The sequence below is a fragment of the Perna viridis genome, chromosome 3 (assembly GCF_037379345.1).
Source record: "Perna viridis isolate PV_CMFRI_1.1 ecotype Kerala chromosome 3, ASM3737934v1, whole genome shotgun sequence".
Classification (NCBI taxonomy): Eukaryota; Metazoa; Mollusca; class Bivalvia; order Mytilida; family Mytilidae; genus Perna; species Perna viridis.
Genome location: NC_142447.1, coordinates 16,721,914 through 16,744,203, shown reverse-complemented (window position 1 = coordinate 16,744,203; position 22,290 = coordinate 16,721,914). Strand labels below are relative to the sequence as shown.

Here is a 22,290-nt window from a genome sequence, read left to right as displayed (position 1 = left end):
ACCTGTCTAAACCAGACACTTTTTTAAGTCCCTCAATTTAAATGTATTCTGAACCTTGATAAACTGAAACCTGTCTAATGAAAATAATATACGTCCAAGTTAAAGCAGGGTTCCATTAAGACAGAATGCACTGTATATTGATAAATCAACCCATTTCTCCCAATCCATTTCCTTTTTCTTTTTAATTTACCATATTCCTCTCAACAGAAATCTAAATTGATTGATCCATCCCTATTCTATGTAAAATGCCACCTCTTTGCCATATTCAAAGATATACATTGTTTTCTTTCTGTCTCGAAAAGTCACATGTACTAACGAGAAAATTTTCATGATATAAAACACCACTGAGATGACATAACTCTCATTACAATGTCAAGTTGTACAACAAGTTCAGGATCAATAAAATCACTTTCTCCATTATCTTCTGATAATGGATTCCAACGAACTCATTAGTCCGTTGTTTCTTTAAGCTTGCTAAGCAATGCTCTTTGTTTTCAAATACGAAAACAATCCCATTCAATGATAAATAACTTTCCCTACTTCCCGATAACAAATGAAAAGTTACCAATTTCCCTTATCGGAAGATATTCATTTTTCAGTATGTCCCTAATATCAAGTAAATGATCAGAAAAAATGCTCTATGGAACAAAATTGTTCTTTACTTATAGCGCATATAATAATGATGTTCATATGATAGAGATGTCTTAAAATCCTTGATTGCTGAATATTTCCTTTGATAGTTAACTGGTCAACCAACAAGCAAATTTATTCACTCTATCATTCCATAGTTATTAAAATCTGTGTTCCACAGAACAAAGGTTTAAATCACCTTGTTAGTTGTCCAGTTGACTATTAAAGGCAGTTCAAGACCTGACAGTCATTTAATTCTATCTCCTGAACATCATCATTGCATGCGCTATAAACCATTGCTGTAATATAAATATTTCCCTCTGGACTTCACTAATGTGATATGATAGAGTTTTGTACAGAAGCTCATCACTATTGTCATTATATGGTAAAATTTCCTGATTTATTCGTTTATTGTATATTTAACTAAATTAACTAGTTATAAAGCAATGTGTACAAATGATTTTGCTACTAGTAATGGCAGTAGTAATTCATTCTGACATCTTTAAAAGCCTAATGTACTTTCAACCCACTTTACTGCTATGCTGGGGATAATAACACATCAAATTGGTACCATTCAAAATCCAGGCATTTCACTATTTCATAGCCAAGAATAAAAGCTTCTAAGTATGAATTCATAAGTTTTACCATGTATAAATATGGGCAAAAGTGATCAAATGATAGCTTGGAACAAGGGAGACAAAGCACAAGTCACCATGTCAAAGCCGAAGACCAAATACGGTGAAATGCCTTGCAGGGGTAAAAATAACGAAATACAAGCTGGTAGCCCAGACCATATTTTGTTTAATATTTTTTCTATATGTTAAACTAAATTTTACTCAAATTTGGACGCCCAGCTCATAACCTAGTAGCCATGGGCAACTACTAATTTTTATTCCTGCAGCTTGCAGTGGTCTGCTTGATGAGACTGAGAAGTTGTGGCAACTACATTTGTACAGGTGTAAGTGTACAAATACATTGATACAGCTACAATGTATATATTAAGGGTTGTGATTTAACTGTTTGACACAACATAAGATTCTGACCAGAGTATAAGACAGCTGAGATAACATGGAAGAAGGGGATTGATCTGTTGAAACAAAGTCAAATGATTATAATCTAAAGGACAAAGAACAAGAGACTCCCAGTTGCCTGAATCGCTCACCTGGTTGAATTTTGCCTTTAAGGGCAATAAATTAAACAAGAAGATGTCCAACAATTTTGACTCAAGAAAACTTTTATAGGACTTATCATAAGGATCATTTCAGCAAATGAAAGTCTAAATATATCATAGTTTTCAAGACATTGGCTGAAAACCGCTAAAAAAAAAAAACATATCAAAAAACCTCACTTCTTTTCTATGCAGGATACCCCAAGAAACACTCATAACGAGTTTTGTTTCAATTGGTAAAATAGTGTCAGAGGAGAACATTTTTGAAAGAAATAACATTAAAAAGAGCAAAAAATGTTGAAAAAGGGCAATAACTCCAACATGGCCGAATAGATTAAAATGAAAATTTGACCGCAGATAGATCTCATCATGCTGAACACTTTAAGCCCCCCTCCCCCCCCACCCTGTCAAGTTTCGCTAAACCTAACTGTTTTGGAGATATATGTGAAAAACTACTGTCTAACCCCTATGTTCTATTTTTAGTAACGGCATCACTGACATCTGTTCTATGCAGGATACCCCAAGGAAAATTCATACCAAGTTTGATTCCAATTGGTCATGTAGTTTCAGAGAAGAAGAGTTTTGAAAAATTGTTAACGACAATGACGATGACAACAATGGACACCAAGTGATGGCAATAGCGCACATGGCCTTTGGCCAGGTGAGCCAATAAAAGGAATCACCTTTGGACTATATTTTTGTGCAGTGTTCAGAAATAGTAGGGAAGTTCCAGTGTTAGGCCATATAAGGTATTTTGATCCTGAAGGATCAAAAACCCAATAAAAAACACAGAAAACAAAGAAAAAATGGCCCCAACAGGATCATTCAAATACTTGGAGCATAGAGCATGAGAACCGTAAGAGTAAACCTTTTCTGATTAAATTCTAAAACCACCAGAATTTAATGAATTACTAATGATATGGTAATAAGATTAAATATTAAAGTTAATGAACAGAACTTGCTCATAGCTCTTTCCATTACAGAGACAGGAGTTGAGATTTACACCTGTCAATCAAATGTAAATAAAAAGCATCACTGAGTATTTTTTTATGAAAACAATAAAATGACGTACTTATTAATATGAATTCTAATGATAACGACACATGGTGACCTCTGATAGTCTTCCTCAAAAACAATCTCTGAGGCAAATTTAAAACTGAAGTAATGGCATGAAGATACATAACATATAGACAGACCGCCAGACATTAATATCAATAAACCCCATATTTTTATTTCATTTTTGTGGTATATTATAAATTTTCATGGTTTAAACCAAGAACACAGGTAACTGAGTACTTCAATGATTTAGCCTAATTTTTACTTAACCAGGAAACATTAGTACAAACATATGAAGTTCTTTCCCAGTATCCCTGAATTCGCTGTGTTTACCTGCTCATGAAGATAACGTTATGCAATCTAGTTTCATAAGACCCCCTTTTTTGTCAATTAAAACTGAACAAACCTGACTACAGTAAAATGTTCATTTTAGGCCAAGTAAACTTAAAGTGAAAAAAAAATCCTGAAATTCCTGCCCCAGTTTTTTATTTTTTATTTTTGTCAATATTTTAGTGGCAGGAGGGGATGATAATCTGCTTATTAATTTTATTAGGCCTTAAACTAGCTGAACAGTATAATAAATTAAGAAAGACAGATGCTAAGGAGCTTTTGACCATTATTATCATCTACATATAGTATATCCTGCTTTACAATTCAATTAAACACTTTCAAAGAGCTACATATATGCTTAAAAGGTTAATTGTTTTATGCTTTGCTTCAATCTTCGTATAATATTCTTAGGAGAAAGAGTCAGGCTTTCTAGATGTGGACTTGCAAATAGACAAATAGGGTGACAAAATTACACCAACCCACATCCATGACATAAGACTTGGTTTCCAGTTATGATTAACCATGATTGAAAAATTTTATGCATGATTTAAAATATGTTATAACGACTGAATAAAAAACATTAAGAATACTACTCGTTTATTATTGTACCAAACAGTGTGAATAAACAAACCAACATGCAGTAAACAATCATTTTTTGAAATCTCCTTTTTTTAATGCTTATGGTTAACCTGTGTTAAATGGACAATAAATAGAATTGTACAAATACTTCTGATAGAATCTTCACTGTAAAACAAAATGTTCACCTTTATTTTAAAAGCTAGAAAATTGTACAAACTCTTCTGATAGAATCTTCACTGTAAAACAAAATGTTATTTTAAAAGCTAGAATAAAATAATTTTCCTCACTAAAAATGTTGATATATCACCATTATGCATCATAACATTACCAACATTATAGCATATCTTTAAACATAAGGATGACAAGATTTGTTAATTAAAATTCTTGTCTATATGAACATTTTAGAATGAGGTTAATTTATCATTCTGTTATATGTCACACAAATCAATAATGGTGAATGGATTAACACCTTATTGCAGACTCAAATATTCATATATGCATGTATATATACTAATTTTCAGACATAAAACCACAATCAATCAATCAGTCAATTAATTTAAAAAAATAATTTACTTCACACATAATATACAAAGGCAAGATCCTTCAATGCAACAGGCCAACTTAATTAATTTCTGGGTTCTTGGGCTCATTCTCATCTCTTTTTAGGGTTTGATTTGGTTGGTTGGGTAGGAAATGAATTTATCTGGTTTTCTCAAAAATACAAATCTTAATACAGAAAGAACTACTGTTATTACTAGTATAAAAACCGTTATCATGTATAGACCTTAAAGCATCGTTTGTTGGCAGTTTTTTTTTTCTACACCATGAATCACCTCTACCATAGGCAGTTTCTGAATTTTACATGTATTGGTATTTGAATAAAAAAATACCCAAAAAATATTTCAAAAGGCCGCCTCCTCACTTTTAAGGGAAGTAAAATGTAGGAAAGAAATGCCTCCCACACTCATTGATTTTCAAGAATTATGTCATTTGGAGTTCTACTGTTCACTGTTCATGCACTGACTCTGTAAACGCATGTGTACATTACTGTATAAGTAAATGTTTTTGTGCACTTCATGTAAGCACATGCACATTTTGTACATTTAAATGTAAACACATGTACATGTATATTTTGTGCACTTATAACAATACATTCCCTTATCACTGACAGATGTTCCTGATAAAGACTGAGACTGTATTAACTTTTAATCCATGTCATTATAAATGTATGTACTTCCTATACAGAAATTCCTAACCCTAATTTCCTTTATTGACACACCGTGGAAATGTTTTTTCCTGTTTGTCTATAAGATCAAAAAAAAAAAAAAAAATTTGTAAAGAATAGCTTCACATACATTTGACTTGTTTCAAAAGAAATGAAGATTCCTGAAATGAATAATATCAATGTATAAAATATTATTGAAATCCCTCAATAAAAAGAAAATGACATTTTTTCAGATTTTTAACATCACATCATAGAATTATGTACATGTACTGTCATCATAACAATGTAACTTCATATGAACTGTACTGTGTTAACACAACTATACTTTTTTGTAAGTACAGCAAATAAAACAGTTGACTTAAAGGATCAGAGTTTAACTGCTGGACAGGTAATTAACAGAACAGCCCAAATGGAGTCTTGAACTTTCTAATAGGCTTAAATCAAAATTTAATTTCGGAATAAAATCAAATTTCAAAGACCAACTGTATTCCGTGAAGTTAACTATTTCACTTGCTGTATTAGTAAGTTGACAATAATAAAATCCTTTGAACAACCATACTGTAATGTTATTTAGATTTTTTTACGATAAAAAATCAATGCAAACATCTACAATTGTTTTGTGTTTGTAGGTTTTTGTCTCGGTACGTTAAACAATCAATGTTTATATTCTTCAACAGATGCCTAGGTTTCTTAATGTTATCATAAACCAGTTATATTGACACAGAATCAGTATGAAAGAAGTATTGAATATCATTGGAAACCAGAAAAAAACATAAACCTCATGGAACCGTGTTCATATCAGGATAATCTTTCTTGAGGTTGCAAGTTTTTAAGAACATTTCTGAGATTGCAACACAGAGAAATCTTAGACATCTAAAGATAAGATTTGAAGGTCTCTAACAAGGCTCTATGAGTTTAAGAACATTGAAATCTTATCCAAGGCCCAAAGGGTGTCTGAGTTTTGTTAGTCTTGCGTTTTTGGTGATATTTGATGCTTTTGATATTACTCACTTTAAAAATTGATTAAGTTTGTTTTGTTTGTTTGTTTGTTGGGGTTTAACGTCCGAGCAGCAATATTTCAGCTATTTTCAGACGAAAATTGATTAAGAACTAAGTAAGCCAATACTTTTCTATAGTTTTGTAAAAGTATCCTTATCACTATTTGGGAGTAGTAAAAAGGTAAACAAAATAATGTCTCTCTCCCTTATTGGTTTCCATGAAAAATGGGGAGAGGAATAAGAAATTAACTTTGTGTGGCCTTACAGTATAACTATCAATTCCACTTCACTTCATTACTTCCCTGTCTAAAAATCAGGCAAAATGTTTACAAAGTTTAGCACATGAAGAAAAAAACTGCCGAATTTACATCTCATTTTCCAAGAATTTATACCTCATAATCTCCAGAAATAACCATCAAAGTGTTTGTAAAGTTTTTTTTTTTTTTTAAGATACATGTATTAATAGGTCAACTTCAGTTGAAATGTACTTTGGAAAAATGGTAAACAGTTTTTTCGGTTGCTTTAAAGATGCACTGAATATATTTGAGTCACCCATTGCATGATTCTTACAAAGAAAGGTATTTTGAACTTTAAAGCTATACTTTATATACTGTCTATATATGTAAGCTGTTTCTAAGCTATAAACCAACAGATTGCAATTCTCTCTCCTCCTTACATATTTTATTGCCATAATAAATTTTATCCAAGTAAAAGCAGTCTAAGAATACTGCCAAAGATCCAGTTAAATACCAAATGAGACTGTCTGTCAATGTGCAGAAAATGTACAATATTAGCAAAATCCCAATATCTGCAAGTCCAGCAAGTTTCTTGTGACTTCAAGAAAACTTTTTTTAACCAGTTTGTAATAGCCATGTTGTTTCCTTATTAATGAAAATTTATGAAATTTGACAATTGGTTTTGAAGCTATTTGTTGGAGCCTTGATGTAACTCAGGGTTTTAGCTAGGATTTTGAGGGCTTTAGTCACTTTTGCGTAAAGCACGAAAAACATATTATGGGCAGTAGAAGTTTCTAAATAGTCAATAGTATCATAAACTAAAGACATAAACATGCTTAATTAATATAATTATCTTAATTTTAAAGATACAGACATAACAGTAAATACAATAAATGTTACAACAAAATAACTGTTATTTTCTATAAGAAAATCTGTGTGCTACGTAATAAAATAAAATTGTTACTATTACAAAAATAGATTTTTACTTCATGACAAAGCTTTGATGCATTCAGTCGAAAAATAGCTATTATTTGACAAAAACTATTATTATGGTATGACCTGACACTCAACTAATAAGAGGAAATCCGCCTGTCCTTTGCCAAACACCACACCTAAGCCTAAAACTCCTCGAATCAGAAAGATGGAGACAGATCTTTGGAAGAAAATTGACTGATGAAACCTTGAGCCTGTTCCTAAGATAAGTCATGATCAGATTGTACCTACTAAATCCCCTCCCACAGTCACCAGAAGATAAAGCTGAAACTAGACGGATAGAAAAGAGCTTGGCCATATTGGCACAGTCAACAGTAAAATTTTGAACTCCGTGGTGTCTTACTGCTGGGTGGTAATTTTTTAGTAACCTTTGACCCCAGATCATGAGTCGAATTGAAAGAGTAATCAAGGAAACCAAGGTTATAGCGGTAATCAAAAGAATGTTATCCAGGGACAAAGACCAGATATGGAAAACAGACATACACAACAAAGAACATAGAGTAACTAAAATCATACATATAAAGTAACAAAAGCAAATGAGCAACTCGGTCTCCACTAAAAACTGAAGAAGGTCATTGTGATTTCGTTTCAAGAAGGAAAAGAATAGTAAAATAAATATTTATCGTTGATTAATACTTCCTAACTGTCCGTTATTGCATTAAAATTAATTAAAACCCATTAGATGACCAGTCACACATTGGAGACATTGTATATGTGTGCATTTAAATTTCTAAAAATAGAAAGCTATACATGTGCGAGGTTCGTGAAGGGTTTGTTTTTATATGGGAGTAAATATCGGTTGGCATCCATTAAAGATCAAAATCGTTTAACACCACTAATCCTTAAAATAAGGATATATATATAAGTTATATTTTAAACATACTTAAAATCAGAAATGTCTCAGTAAACTTGAAGCTTTTTTTGGCAGTCAAAAAATGACCGGCTGAAGACGATTGAGAACCCCGGGATTATCTTAAGTGTTCCTAATGATCAAAAGATTGATAAATTGTTGTTATTTTAAAGGCTAAATCATTGAATTTGTAACTTGTATATTCATTGAGAATTAAAAAACTCTTTATAAGTTTTCCGAAAAATGCTTTGATTTCCTTCAGATTTGGCAAGTTTATTCAATTAATACTTAATAAATTCCTTGCATAAATTTAAAATTTAATGCACCATCTTTTAACGATATTTTAGAAATTATTCAACATGAAATCAGTTTGAAAATCTAACTAGAGGAATATTTGGTCACCTTAGAAACAGAATTCCCTTAAAAATGAAATAATAATCATGTTTTTTAAATGCATTAGAGTCGTTTTCTAAATAAATTTTCAACAGTTTTTTTTTCCACATAAAAACTTATGATTCAAACAGTATTAAAAATGTTAGAAAAAAAATTCTCATCAGATAGCACTATTGATCTTGACGTAAATCATAATTTTAGAAATCAAAAGAAATTTCAATAATAAAATCATTTTAATATCAAATAAAACTTAAAAAAAATTAAATTCTTTTGAATAGGTAAACTTAAATTCTTTTGAATAGGTAAACTAAGTTAACCAAGCTCAGCATAGCAACAGTAGCATATAATAGGACAAATTTTGTAGAAAGAATAAAATATTAACAACAGCCTCGGCAGCTTTGAGCAAGACAATAAATAAATCAATTACACCTAGGAATGCAAGCAACAATAAATGGCGGGGTTTGACCTATAAATAATTGGTTCTGCATGACGAGACATTCCTAATTAAATTGTATGATAAATGAATAACTGAAAAGTATATAGATTTATATCAGAATGAATTTAGTAAATTGATCTGAAGGAATATGATGACACAATGTATACTTTTTTAAAAATAGCAACAAGATATTTTTCAATCAATTTTGTTACTCAAACAAAAATTAATGAAAAAAATATCAGAAAAAATATCTAATAAATGCAAAAACCAAAATATCTACTCGAACTTTAGACATTAGTTTTCATTGTTTTAATGTATAATCAAACCAAATTAAAGGAGTTTATCTTCCACCTCTCTTATAGTTAAAAACCTTGACTTAGTAAATAATTATCCTTTGAGAAACAGCCAACATCTAAGAATCTGCTAGAGATATTACATACGTTCACAGAAAAAAAAAGGACAACAATCAACGGATCCTGGTCTGACAGCAAGGGTTCGGAAATTTTGACAGCCCATGCCGGACATTTTATCAAATTTCAGTTTTTGTCAGTCTTTTACATGATCAGATCGAAAATTAACTTGAAAAAATGTTTGCATGTAGTTATTTTAAGATAAATATTGGAAATGTGTTATTTCATCACATACTCTGTCTTTTATAAAATATCAGAGTGAGTGAACAAGTTCGGTTTTTCGACCACACATGGACGTTCAAACATGTAAACAAAACATCATATCTCTCGGACTTTTTCATCACACAGACAATTAGCCAAAAACTTCCGAGTGATGAAAAAAATATATATTATTAGTAAAAGAAAATCGTGAACACATTTTGTATATTTTTTTAATGGTCTGTTGACTTCTGTGTTAAAACGATTCAATCGATGAATTAATAATTACAAACTACGACTGATTAGTAGTTTCAGTTCCGTGTGCTTTTGTTACTTCTGTAAGATCGGCGGGAAAATGGTGGACTTGTCGATCTTTTTTTCTGTATTTATCAACTAATAAATGTATGAAGATTACTTCAGTTAATTTGAATACGCAATGGGGCTGCCCGTGTACCGTTAATTTAATTATGCAACCAACCAATCAGTTATAGGTAAATTACTGTCACAGGTGGCTGCACATTGGCTAAAATTAACACACCTGTCAATCAATTTCAAATAAACAATTAGGAGACTGGTAGGCAGGATGATTATATGCTAATAAAACCATGCAGACCGTTATTTATAAGGGTTGGCAATTTTTTATGTCCGATATTGGAAAATGGTTGTCGGTCATTTGCAAAATTTGTCGGTCAATGACCGGCACTTATGCCCGTTTCCAGATCCATGTCTGACAGTACACATAACGTACCTTAAGTGTAAGTGTTTGTAAGAATCAGGCAAAATGGGAAAAATCACAAACATGCATATCAAAACCCCACCCCACTCAAGGATACTTTCTCCTTTTGAAAATATTGCTCATAAATTATTCAATAGAATGTTAGAAAAATTACATTTTTGACAGAGTTATCTGCCCTTGAAATGTTCATGTTCTGTGCAATTCAGTGAAATAGTAACTCAATAGTCTAGCATGATATGAAAAATCTTGTATGCTTTCCGTTATTCTGATGGTGAAAATAGTCAAATAAAACTATCAAAATGGAGGGTTTTACCATACCGTGTTTCACCCACTGCCTCATTCTTACAGATACTGACACTTGAAATAAGAATAAAATCTTACCAATTGGTTTTTCCCTCGCACATGGCCACATGGCTTTTCAAACTTAAAGATGTTCCTAGAAAAAATAGAGCATTTTAGTCCATTAGATCAAAATTGTAAGTTTAAAGTGAAGCTAAGCAATGCAATATTGTATCATTTCAGATTAATGAATATGACTCCCAGTACCATCATCAATAAAGCCACAATTTCCAATAATTCTATAATCATCTGTGCCCTGTTTAAATAAATTGTATTTCATACCAGTCATACAAAAGTAATTCCACAACTGCATAAGTATAACTAACAATTTTTAATGTTTTAAGGTTGAAGTTTTAAATTTTTTCAAGTTTTTATTTCTCAAGTATGTGATCAAAAAACAATTAAGCATAAAACAACACAATATAACAAAATGGGTCAAAGACAGATATGGCCGGGTTGCTGATTTGCTGTAAAGTTGAGAAAGGAAGGTATACAGGAAGTAGATATGCAATAAACCTGAAATCGCACCCCACAATATAGGACCCTATTCTAAAGTTGGGTACCAAATATCTAGTGGCTGTGATTTATAGTTCCTCAGAAAAATGTAACGAAAATATTTTCCCCACCTGCTAAACACCCACCAGTCAACAATTACCATTCTATAAACTGATTTGCACAAATGCAACTGGGCCAAAAATTGGTTGATGCAATTCGCAAGTTAAACAGTACTCCAGCTAAGAATCATGCTTAAATGTGATTCAGTTGGAAAGCAAACATATTTTTGTTTTTGATATTTTATTTAATTTTATAGTAAACAGAAACTAACATGTGGCTTTTCATATAACCCCTGTTCATAGGAGATATAAATTATAAGTAATGCACTATAGAATTCAAAATTAATGGAGATAACTTTGCAAATGACACTGAAATACAACAGAAACTATAGTATTTTCTATGACAGATTCGAGTGAATGATAATGCATTCCATCATACTGACCCATAAACAACTTTATAACCAAAAAAAATGGGTACCCATAATTGGAGTATATCAGATAGTGTATAATTTGCATGATTCTTACAAAGACTGCTACTTAACACATATACATGATAATAGAGTTGCTGATTTTACAATAAAAAAATTTCAGGATTTAAAGTACAGTAAATATATTAGCGGGTGTAAATTTTTGGGCTATAAATAAATGATTAATGTTACATAGAGTTAAAAATCAATTTCACAGTGCTATTTTTAGCTTTTTCAGTCAACCAAGAAAATAGTGAAAATTAGTACATTGCAAAAAATTAATGTTTTTAGAGTTGTTGTAAGAATGATGTCATACATGTACAATAACAAACATTATGATATCATTACTTACGAAGGTAGACCAAGGGAAGGAACATAACTCTTGAAATCAGTGACATATTTGTATGATATTCAAATTCACCAAGCCTATCAAGCTTTCATATGAAACAGAATGAAATCAATCCAAGTTACTTTGATGCTTACATGATATTGATGTAAAATGCTGAATACAAACCTTGGAATGATTTGTCAGAGTTGTGTCCCTTACCTGAGGTCTACATTTGTACCTTCTTGCGAAAACTACCAAACGCATCAGTCATCACAATAAACAATTATTATAAAGCTGGTAAAACCATTAGTGGGCCTTTAAAAATTCAAATTTTAGGCCAATAATATCTATAGAAAACAATTCTCGAAAATATAATTTGGCCCTGTCGATAAAAAGTTTACTGTGAAGACTGCTGGGAGTACTGCATTTGAATATAGTACAGATTAATTGCATGTATGTAATATACATGTACATGTATGAGAACAATTTCTTTTAAAGTAATAATCTCCACATATCGATAATGTAGATCTAAACACCTCTCCCTTTTACAAAAACTCTGGACCAGTGCTTTTGATTGCTAGTGCAATAGCTTTTACTGTAATAAACTCTCTATACCAGTAAAGTAAACCCCCCTCTTTCTTCAAAATCTCTTGATCGTCCCCTGTGTAACACTAGATCAATAGCTTATACTGTAATATACTCTGTATACCGGTAGTGGAGTAAACCTGAATCCCCCTCTTTCTTCAAAATACCTTCTGCCAGGCCCAGCATAACAAAATACTTAATTCTGAGAATATTCTTAACATCTATGGTAACGTCAATCAAAGTCTGAAAACAATGGCATCACAAACAAATAAGAATGTTCTCAGACTTAAGTAATTTTTCAAGTTTTGTGGCACTAGAGCCTGCACCTCAATAAAACTTGAGCAATAGCTTTTTCTGTTATAAACTCTATATAACCACTGAAGTCAATCAGTGTTTACCCACATGATTGAATTATCAATATACACCAAGGAATACCATAAGGGTCTTTAGTCATATATGTGATTAATTTGTCTATGAATCAATCTGTGAATCTATCAAATATTCATTTTTACCTTCAATCTGTTGCCTGTTCTTATTATCTCATTCTGAAAATATAAACAAGAGGCCATTAATTGTGTATGACATGAAATGAAAGAGGAAATTGACTATGGACACAATCAATTTCTTCATATGGTTTTTAGACCACTCATGATATCAAATACATATTGTATAGCCCACAATCTTATGGTACCTTAGAAAGTTTAAAGTGAAGATTCAGCTTTTTTTTTAAGTGGGTATTCTTAAACAATTGTAAGAATCAGGCAAAATGGAAAAATCAGAACATGCATGTCAAAACCCCACCAATGTGACAATATTATTTCCCTCAAGGATGCTTTCTCTATTTGAAAAGACCATTATTTTTTCTCAGCTTCCCTGGCTTTGCTCAGAAATTTTTCAATAGAATGTTAGAAAAATGAGGTTTTTGACAGAGTTATCTGCCCTTGAAATGTTCATTTTCAGTGCAAATTACCATGAAATTGTAACTCTATGATCCAGCATGTGTTTCCAAGAGCAACTTCTATCAGCAGCATCAAGGAAGATCTCTAAATTAAAAAAATTATTGTACATCATGTTGTATATAAGAAGTATTCAAAAAAAGAATCAAAATAGCTTTCATTAAAAAAAATCATGTCTAGAAGGGTGACTTAAATGGTAATTTTAAGTCTGGAATAAAAAATTTCAGAACATAGCCTCTGAATCCTTAATCACTTAGTCCTGAAAATTCCGACACAAGAAATCTGTAAGTGATGCACCCGCTTTCAATCAAGAACTTCAAACTATATGACCTAGGAACAATTTTACTTAATTGCCACCAGAAATAAATTTTTCATTAAGAATTTCATAAAAAAATATTTGTACTTGTATAAATACTTAAGTCTTAACTTCAACATTTATTGGTATTAAATGGACAGAAAGCATCTAGTACCTAACTTAATTTCTCCCATTCTAAGCTGGTGATTAAAAATGCAAATTATTTATTAACCACTGGGAATTTTTAAATATCTGTGAGAGTTTTGCCTGCCATTTAATAATTTCCAAGTTTTCTACAGATTTCATAGGAAAAACCGATTTATTTCTAATTATTTCTACACTCTCTAATGTAAAATTGAGATTTTAACATACTTGCTGAAAATTTTTATTTTGCCATCTGGAGTGGAGAAACCACTAATTACTGAAGGAGAATCTAAATGTGTGCAGTCCTCAGATTGTCCTTACATTTATTTAAATTTAAAATTCTCTTTTCAAAAACAAAACAAAAATATTTAAATTAAGGCAGGAAAAAAAAAGAATCAGTTAATAGTAAATTCAGAAATTATTCCATACAATAATCAGAAATCAAGTGCTTATGGTAGAAAAGTCAGTGTTAATAATTTTTAGATTTTCAGAAAAAAAATCTTCAACATGACTATATAGCTATTACAATGTTTAAAGGGAAAGACCATGTTGTTATGAACGTCATAAATATCGAAAGTAATCTGTTAAATATTCATAAAAATTAAACTGAAACAAATTAATTTCCCTTTCTTAATTGATAAATCGAGATTTATAATTAGGAAATTTGAATTTCCCATGCCTATGGATGCCACCATGATCGGTTGAACTGTGACGTCACAAAGTTAGTTTGTAAAGTGAAAGTAAATAGGTAATTGATTACGATATCTGAAGAAATCGCAAATTTGGGACTTTTCCCCTATAATTTCAACCCAAAATAAATAGATGAAGAGATTGAGGCACAACATGTATAAGCAAATGTCAGACATCATTGATGAACAACGGGATTTGCAGCCAGATGATTAGTATTTGTAAGGAAAATCATATGGCTACTTCCGAAGAATGTTCGTGTTGCTGGTAAAAAAACTTATAAAACATTTCTCTTTTATCAATTGTGCAATCGTAAGCTTGACAAGTCATCATGTTTTAGTAATTAGATAAACATGATCGTAGAAATATTTACAGAAAATTCTTTGTTTACATATTATTTGCAGTACTTGTATCAGTACCAAACCGACTTAGTGACGTCATAAGCCAATCAGAAGCTATCGGTAAAAATCAATAAAATCTGGCTATGATCTTCCTTCAGATAGGAGAGTTCTGCAAGATGGCTATCCCCTTATATTTTAAGGATTTCGAGCTTTGCATAGCCTTTATAGCTTTATAAAAGTGCATTCTGCATTAAAGGTTATTTATTTTTGTTTACATGGGTATGATTTATCATAAGAGCCCAACTTAATGCAAAGGTAGTCTTTCTCTTTAAGACTGTGGCATTTTTTGCAATAATAACAAGACCTTGCACTCAACATCATGCTAAGAATACCCCCATTTCACCATTTCAGTCAAGGCTGGGAAAGGAAGACACAACACAATATGTCATAGAGAAGCAATATAACAATTATCTAAGCATTCCCTTCAGTAGAAACTGAAAAATCCAGTGATAAAATTTACGGGGAAACACCTGATAAATGCAAGTTGAAATTAATTTATGCTAGTAGAAATTATTTAAATTTGTCAAAATTTGCAAGTGGAATTCTGTATATCATATAGGTCAAGTCCTGAAATAAACCCCAAAAAATTTAATTTAGCAAGTGTAAATTTTCAGTACTTGCTAAATTTAGCTAGTGGAAAAAATCATGAAATTCAATCCCTGAAATCTGTTACGAAATTTACCATTATGCAAAGTCTGAAAAACAACAAAGTTGATTGGTACAGGATAAAAATGTTTCTTAATTGATATTTTTGACAACTAAATAGAAACAATGACTGTACCTGCAGTACTATAAGCCTGATATGAAATTTAAATTTACTTCCATAAAAAAGGCTGAAAAAATATGAAACCCCTGAGCAATAGCTCACTAATGATACTCCAACTTTCAATTATGATAAAAGGAAAATAAACAAAGTTCTCCGTAAACAGGAAGTTGTCAAATTTCATCAAAAATGAATCCCATCGTATGGCATACCTACAGATAATTTTAAATTCCAAGCCACTGTGATGAGAAAAGTGACAAAAATTTAAACTTTCAACAATACAAAGTAAAAAAATAAACAAAGTCCTTGGCATATCTGCAAACACAATGATCAACTTTCAAGCCACTGTGATGAGAAGAGTGTGACGAAAATTTTAACTAATATTGAAACTATGTCCCAGGTAAACAGGAAGTTGTTATGTTCTTTGTTGTGTTTGTCTGTTTTCTATGTCTGGTCTTTGTCCCTGGATTACATTCTTTTGATTTCCGTTAGAATCTTGGTTCCCTTGATTACACTTGCACCCTAAATGAAGGGTCCACAAGAAGAAAGTACATGGTCCTCAGTAAGAGTAAATGTAAAGAACGGTAGCCACATTTTTAGAAACCGGGTAACCAGGACCAAAGTAAATGAAACTTCAATAGTCCCACATCAGAAACTGACGGTCCAAGACATTAAACCAGTACTAATTTGAAATTCTGTACACATGTATCATGATCTAGATTTCCAACCTAACTCTTAAGGAAATCTAGTAAATCGAAGACACAGTGTTCTAGCAAGATTTGAAAAAAAAGAGGGGTACAGGACGAGGACAATTCAGTATGTTATGCAGTAGGCGAAACACAGACCCTAAGATTTAATTCACCTACTATAGTTTATATGGCACTTGTAAAGAGGAAGTTATTTTCAATGTTTACTGCTTCACGTATAGATGGATTTTTTGACACTTCTCAATTTCACTAGGGCACTTTGAAATTATAAAAAGGAAACATGGGTGCTCTGTAGGGGCAGAGGTGCATATGTTTTTGAGGGTGGAATGTTGACATTGTACATGTAAATGTAAATGTACATATACATATATATGTATCAAGGTCTACATTTTCAACCTTAATAGATGAAGGACTTTTAAAAAATGCTGACTAATAGACTTCAAAAACTCCCATACATATAATGTAGGTGAGTAGAAAGACTGACAAGCCCATATAAAGCTATATTTTATATTATCGCTATTTTGTTTAAAATCCCTTTGATCTTGCTATACGATAATTTTGAATATCAAGCCAGTTGAGTGAGAATGAAAATTATCGCCACTTTCTATGTCCTTGCGTGACATGCAAGCAACAGCGTACAAATATTTGACGACCCAAATAACCATCTGTTTGTTTAGTGCATATGAAATAATGGCTAATTTGTGGCAATATTTTCTAGTCTACAATGGAAAATGATTAAATACACTAACTTACCCGATTAAAATTAATAAATCCAAAATTATTCTACAAATTTTAAAAGCGACTGTCATAATTAACCGATTTTTTATTCAAATGATGTGCATCACTACTGCACAACATACGTGACATCATGTAGCACGTCGCCAAAAAATAGTCCCAAAAGGAAATTTGCAGCGCTTATAAAACTTACATATTTAGGTCAGGAAAACTGAAAATAAAAAAAACTAATACCTTACAATTCAGCAAAACAGCGATAAACAGATTATTAAATATTTTTTCTCAACTCGCTGGAGTTTCTATATTTTATATTCACTATAAATAAAGTGTTAAGGTTACAGTAAATAAGGAACCCACTTAATGTGTAAAATAATAGAATCCATCTACAATTGGGGAAGATGTAGTAATAAATGCATAATGTATAAGAAGGGACCCATTTATTATTCTTGTCAATTATCCATCTAGAAATTTTGTTTTATATGGTGATATTCTAAGACAGTCCTTGGATCCATGCCTGAAATTCTCAAATACTTTATAATCAACGTGTCATCTGATTAACAGAATGATAGTAAAACTACATGTCCCCCTTATTGCTTAGATCTGAATGAATAATTACTCATTTCATAGTGTAGACCCATAAAACAACTTAATTACAAAAATAAAAATACGTAGCCTTTTTTGGGGTGTATCACATTTTTCAGATTTTGCATGCCTCTTACAAAGACTGCTACTTAACATGTTTATTTTAGGGAAATTACTTCATACAAGACAATGCCTGATTTATTAGTAGATTCAGTAGCCTAAATACAATAGACTTTATCCTATAATATTATACTTATTCGTGTTTACTCTACACTTTAGGAAGCTTTTATCATATTTACTCTAGTATGACATGGTTCTTTTATGGTAATAAAGAACAGTGAAGAGATCTATTCATAATCTGATAACCAAGTAAACAATGTATGACTACAATGCTGTGGTAGAATGCAGATCAGAGTTTAACTTAAATGAATACACACGGTTTAACCTTGTGTATATCTGTAGGTGCAATAGCTCAAAAACATGACATAAACTTGCACAGGAAAACTAGCCAACACACATGGTTAGACAAAATACACAGCCTTACGAAGACCAGCACAGGGGAACTAGCCAACACACAGGGTTAGACAAAATATAAGTGCACAGCCTTACAAAGACCAGCACAGGAAAACTAGCCAATACACAGGGTTAGACAAAATATAAGTGCACAGCCTTACAAAGACCAGCACAGGGGAAGTAGCCAATACACATGGTTAGACAAAATGTAAGTGCACAGCCTTACAAAGACCAACACAGGGGAACTAGCCAACACACATAGTTAGACAAAATATAAGTGCACGGCCTTACAAAGACCAGCACAGGGAAACTAGCCAACACACATGGTTAGACAAAATATAAGTGCACAGCCTTAAAAAGACCAGCACAGGGGAACTAGCCAACACACGTGGTTAGACAAAAAGTAAGTGCACAGCCTTACAAAGACCAGCACAGGGGAACTAGCCAACACACAGGGTTAGACAAAATTATACAAGTGCACAGCCTTACGAAGACCAACACAGGGGAACTTGCCAATACACATGGTTAGACAAAATGTAAGTACACAGCCTTACAAAGACCAACACAGGGAAACTAGCCAATATAGACGCACTAGCTCATAAATACTAGCTCATGGCGAACTAGCCTAAAATTAACTAGCTACATGTATGGAATAGCCAGTTACATGTAAGCGTTAAACCATTCCCAATTGTGAACTGCAGGGTTATCTCCCTTTTGCAGGTTAATTTCAGAAACTACAAAATGTAATTACCAGTTAAAAGTACAACCATGTGCCTTCTGTTTACGAAATCTATGTGTGCTTGTACTCATGATTTGTTTAGCCCCCTTTAGGTCATTTGATTTAACAAAAATGCATTTCCACTAGGAACAGACCTGATTTAAGGAGGTAGGTCAACAAACCAATTAGACATTTGCTAGATCAGAAGTAAATATTGTAAATTAGCATATCAATTTTGGCAGTTGCTGATTTTTGCAAATTCTTTCAAGTGAAAATAAACAGCACTAAATTTTCCCAGTTTCAAAAAATGATTATTGTTTTATAGTTATGAAAATCATTTTCATGGACCCTATTGTTTCATTTATCCGTTCACCCCCCCCCCCCCCCCCCCAAAAAAAAAAAAAAAACAACAAAAAAGTAGTATTTTTAAAGTATTCAATTCTCATCATTGACACATATCTACAGACCTGATTTAATGAGGTAGTAATGTCAACAAACAAAGCAGAAATTTGAAAAATCAGAGGTAAATATACTGTAAAGAATTAGAAAAGTAAGGCACAGACCATTTTATAAGTAGAGCGAGCGGCATGGGATTTTTAGGGGGAAAAAAATTTCCAAATTTTGGAGAAGATAATATTTTTTACTTATCCCTTGAAAAACAAAAATAATGATTCTATATAGTGTCCATTACTTAACAAAGCAGATTTTCTAATATAAATATTAATCTCAGTTGCTACTGAAATATAACGTATAAAATTTTTTTTTTCGCTTTCATGAAATCCTCCCTCAACAATCAGGATAAAAATGGTTAGGGCCTAATCAGTGCAAATTTCAGATTTGAAAAAGAAGGATTCTAAAGTAGAAGATATTTAGTTGTACTGATTCATATAATGTACCAGCATGTCATATCAAAAGAATTAATGACACATTTTACAGACTCTATTACTTACATGGTATTATCACCTTGTCATAAAGACAAAAAGCAATAAATGGGTATTATTTCTATGGCAACAAAGTCATAAAAACATTCAGAATTAATATTCAACAGATGCTGAAAATCTTAGAACATTAAAAGTCTGAAATTTTAGTAGATTAATCAGGTCATATTACCTGTGGGTGCACTCAACTATTGATCCCAGAAACTGGTTTAGCTCATTGATTAGATATATTTTAACCTGAGAGGGCCTCTTAAATTGAAGCAATTTTGTACCAAATGCTTCCCATGTGTATAGGTATGGGATGGATTAAATAACTAAATGTATTGTAAATAATCTATTAAAAAAAAAGCTACTTTCAAGAATATGGCTTCACCAAAGTGAAGTATGAAAATTCCAAATATTCAGCAATAAAATAATTTCGCAAGATGAAGCTTGATCTGGCAGCAGAATTTGAAACTTTAACAGATGGGGCAAGTATGAACAAACCACTTAAACTTGATAAAGGCTTGAATTTTGATTGCAATTACATGTATATACTTGACACAGGATAAAAATTAGAAAAGAAATGAAGTGGTCACTTTTGAACTCCTTATTCCTTAATGGTTACATTCACAAACTCCAAAATCAACCTTCCTTTGGAGATATGGTTCTTGTGGTACAATTTCAAAACAATCCATTTACTTTTACTTGTTATTATCCAAAAATAAGAAAAAAAAAACTTGGTTTTGGCCCCTTATTCTTAAGTGACAAATCAGAACCCCCAAAATCAATCCCAATCGTCTTCATTTGTTGTACTGCACCTTGTACAAAAAATTCAAAGAGATCCATTCACTTTTACTCAAGTTATTGTCCCGACATAGGGAAAATGCTTGTTTCTGGCCTCTTTTAGACTCCTAAAAGTATTAAGCCCTAACCCCTAAAATCAATCCTAGTCTAACTTTGATGGTCTGGCACTTTAATTCAATTTCAGAGTTTTCCCCCTTAATTCTAAAACTGTTAGAGCCATAATCCCCATATCAATACCAAACTTTTTTTCTGATTATAACATTGTGATCAAATTTCATAAAGATCAACTTACTAATATTCAAATTATTGCACAAGAACTATGTTTCAACAGATGACAATATGGACAACCAGGACATGCAGTACCGTACCATTATACCACCACAAAATATTTGTAGCCATATAAAAATATAAAAGAACAAACAAAATGTATAAATAACATCAAGAATATCCACTAAGTACCTAAACAAATCTCTTGCTTGCATTTGAAAAATAAAATGGTTGAAATTCACTTCAGAAACAATGAATCAAAACATTATAAACCAAAGATTATGAAAAGGGGGTCATTGAAGCTAAAATTTGTCCCATAAAAGTTGCAGCATTTTACTTCGAATGTAAAAAATGGCCTATTCAAATCTTAAACATTTGTAACAACGCTGAAAATGGCCCATCAGGGCTTAATAAAAACATTGATGACTAGGAGAAGTTCTAAATTCTAAATTGTCTATATAATCTATTACAAAAAACTCTCCCTGTAAAAGACAAATGGGAGAAGTAAACACAAATAAGGAGAAGTTCTTGGTCATTTCTCCCTCTATTTGTTTGTTGGGTTTAACGTCTGAGCAGAAATATTTCAGCTATATTCAGACAATTTCTAAATTTGGCCATTTGTGAGCATGACTTACTAATGATCATACCATATGGTATATCACAGGAAGAAAATTTTGAGCTGCTGTGATGGTAATTTGCTGAGAAAACTGTAATGGAAAAAACTGTTATGGACATAATATAACAAGAATAGGTTACAATGGTGTATATGTTAAAGAGACAACAACTCCATCGGGAAGAAAATGTCAGCCCAAGGTCACCCATTGGTCCCCAATAAACCACGAGAAAACGCTCATACTGCAAGGTAGGCTGCAGTTGGCCCCAAAACATCTTAATACACATGTCTAGCAAGAATAGCCCCAATAAACTCAAGTAACATAAAAATAACCTAAAGGTGATAACAAAACAAGACATACATGTATAGAGGCCAGAAATTCCTGACAGGTGCAAAAATGTGGTGGGGTTAAACATGGATATAATGGTAAAACCGTTTACCCAAGGGCCTCTCCTTTGTAGTGGGAGGGGGATAATTATTTTTCAACCCCTGATTAACATACATGTACATGTAAATATATTCCTACCTGATATATTACAACCACAGATGGTCATATAAATCCTCTTTTTCAAATTGATACTTAATGTATTCTCCTCAATTATATTTCACTTACAGAGCAATTTGTAATCACACTATTGATAATGCATAAAATTTCCCAATACTAGATCAACACA

The 22,290-nt window shown here is 31.9% G+C and overlaps 1 protein-coding gene across 16 annotated transcripts in view; it reads right to left on the bottom strand.

The window, feature by feature from the left end:
* The window catches only part of LOC148621210 (phospholipid-transporting ATPase ID-like), a 78,137-nt gene that overhangs the window by 42,256 nt on the left and 13,591 nt on the right, over positions 1-22,290 (bottom strand). For 8 of the 16 annotated variants that reach the window (XM_088575345.1, XM_088575330.1, XM_088575346.1 and 5 more), the window contains exons 2-3: positions 13,024-13,056; positions 10,620-10,674 (exon numbers count right to left, since the gene is read on the bottom strand). In XM_088575345.1, coding sequence (XP_088431471.1) covers positions 10,620-10,650 — 31 coding nt within the window. In that variant the 5' untranslated portion in view covers positions 10,651-10,674; positions 13,024-13,056. Of the gene's footprint in view, positions 1-10,619; positions 10,675-13,023; positions 13,057-13,481; positions 13,555-15,775; positions 15,863-15,969; positions 16,135-22,142; positions 22,237-22,290 lie in introns of those variants that run through there. The other 8 variants (XM_088575331.1, XM_088575334.1, XM_088575333.1 and 5 more) reach the window with 6 other exon arrangements.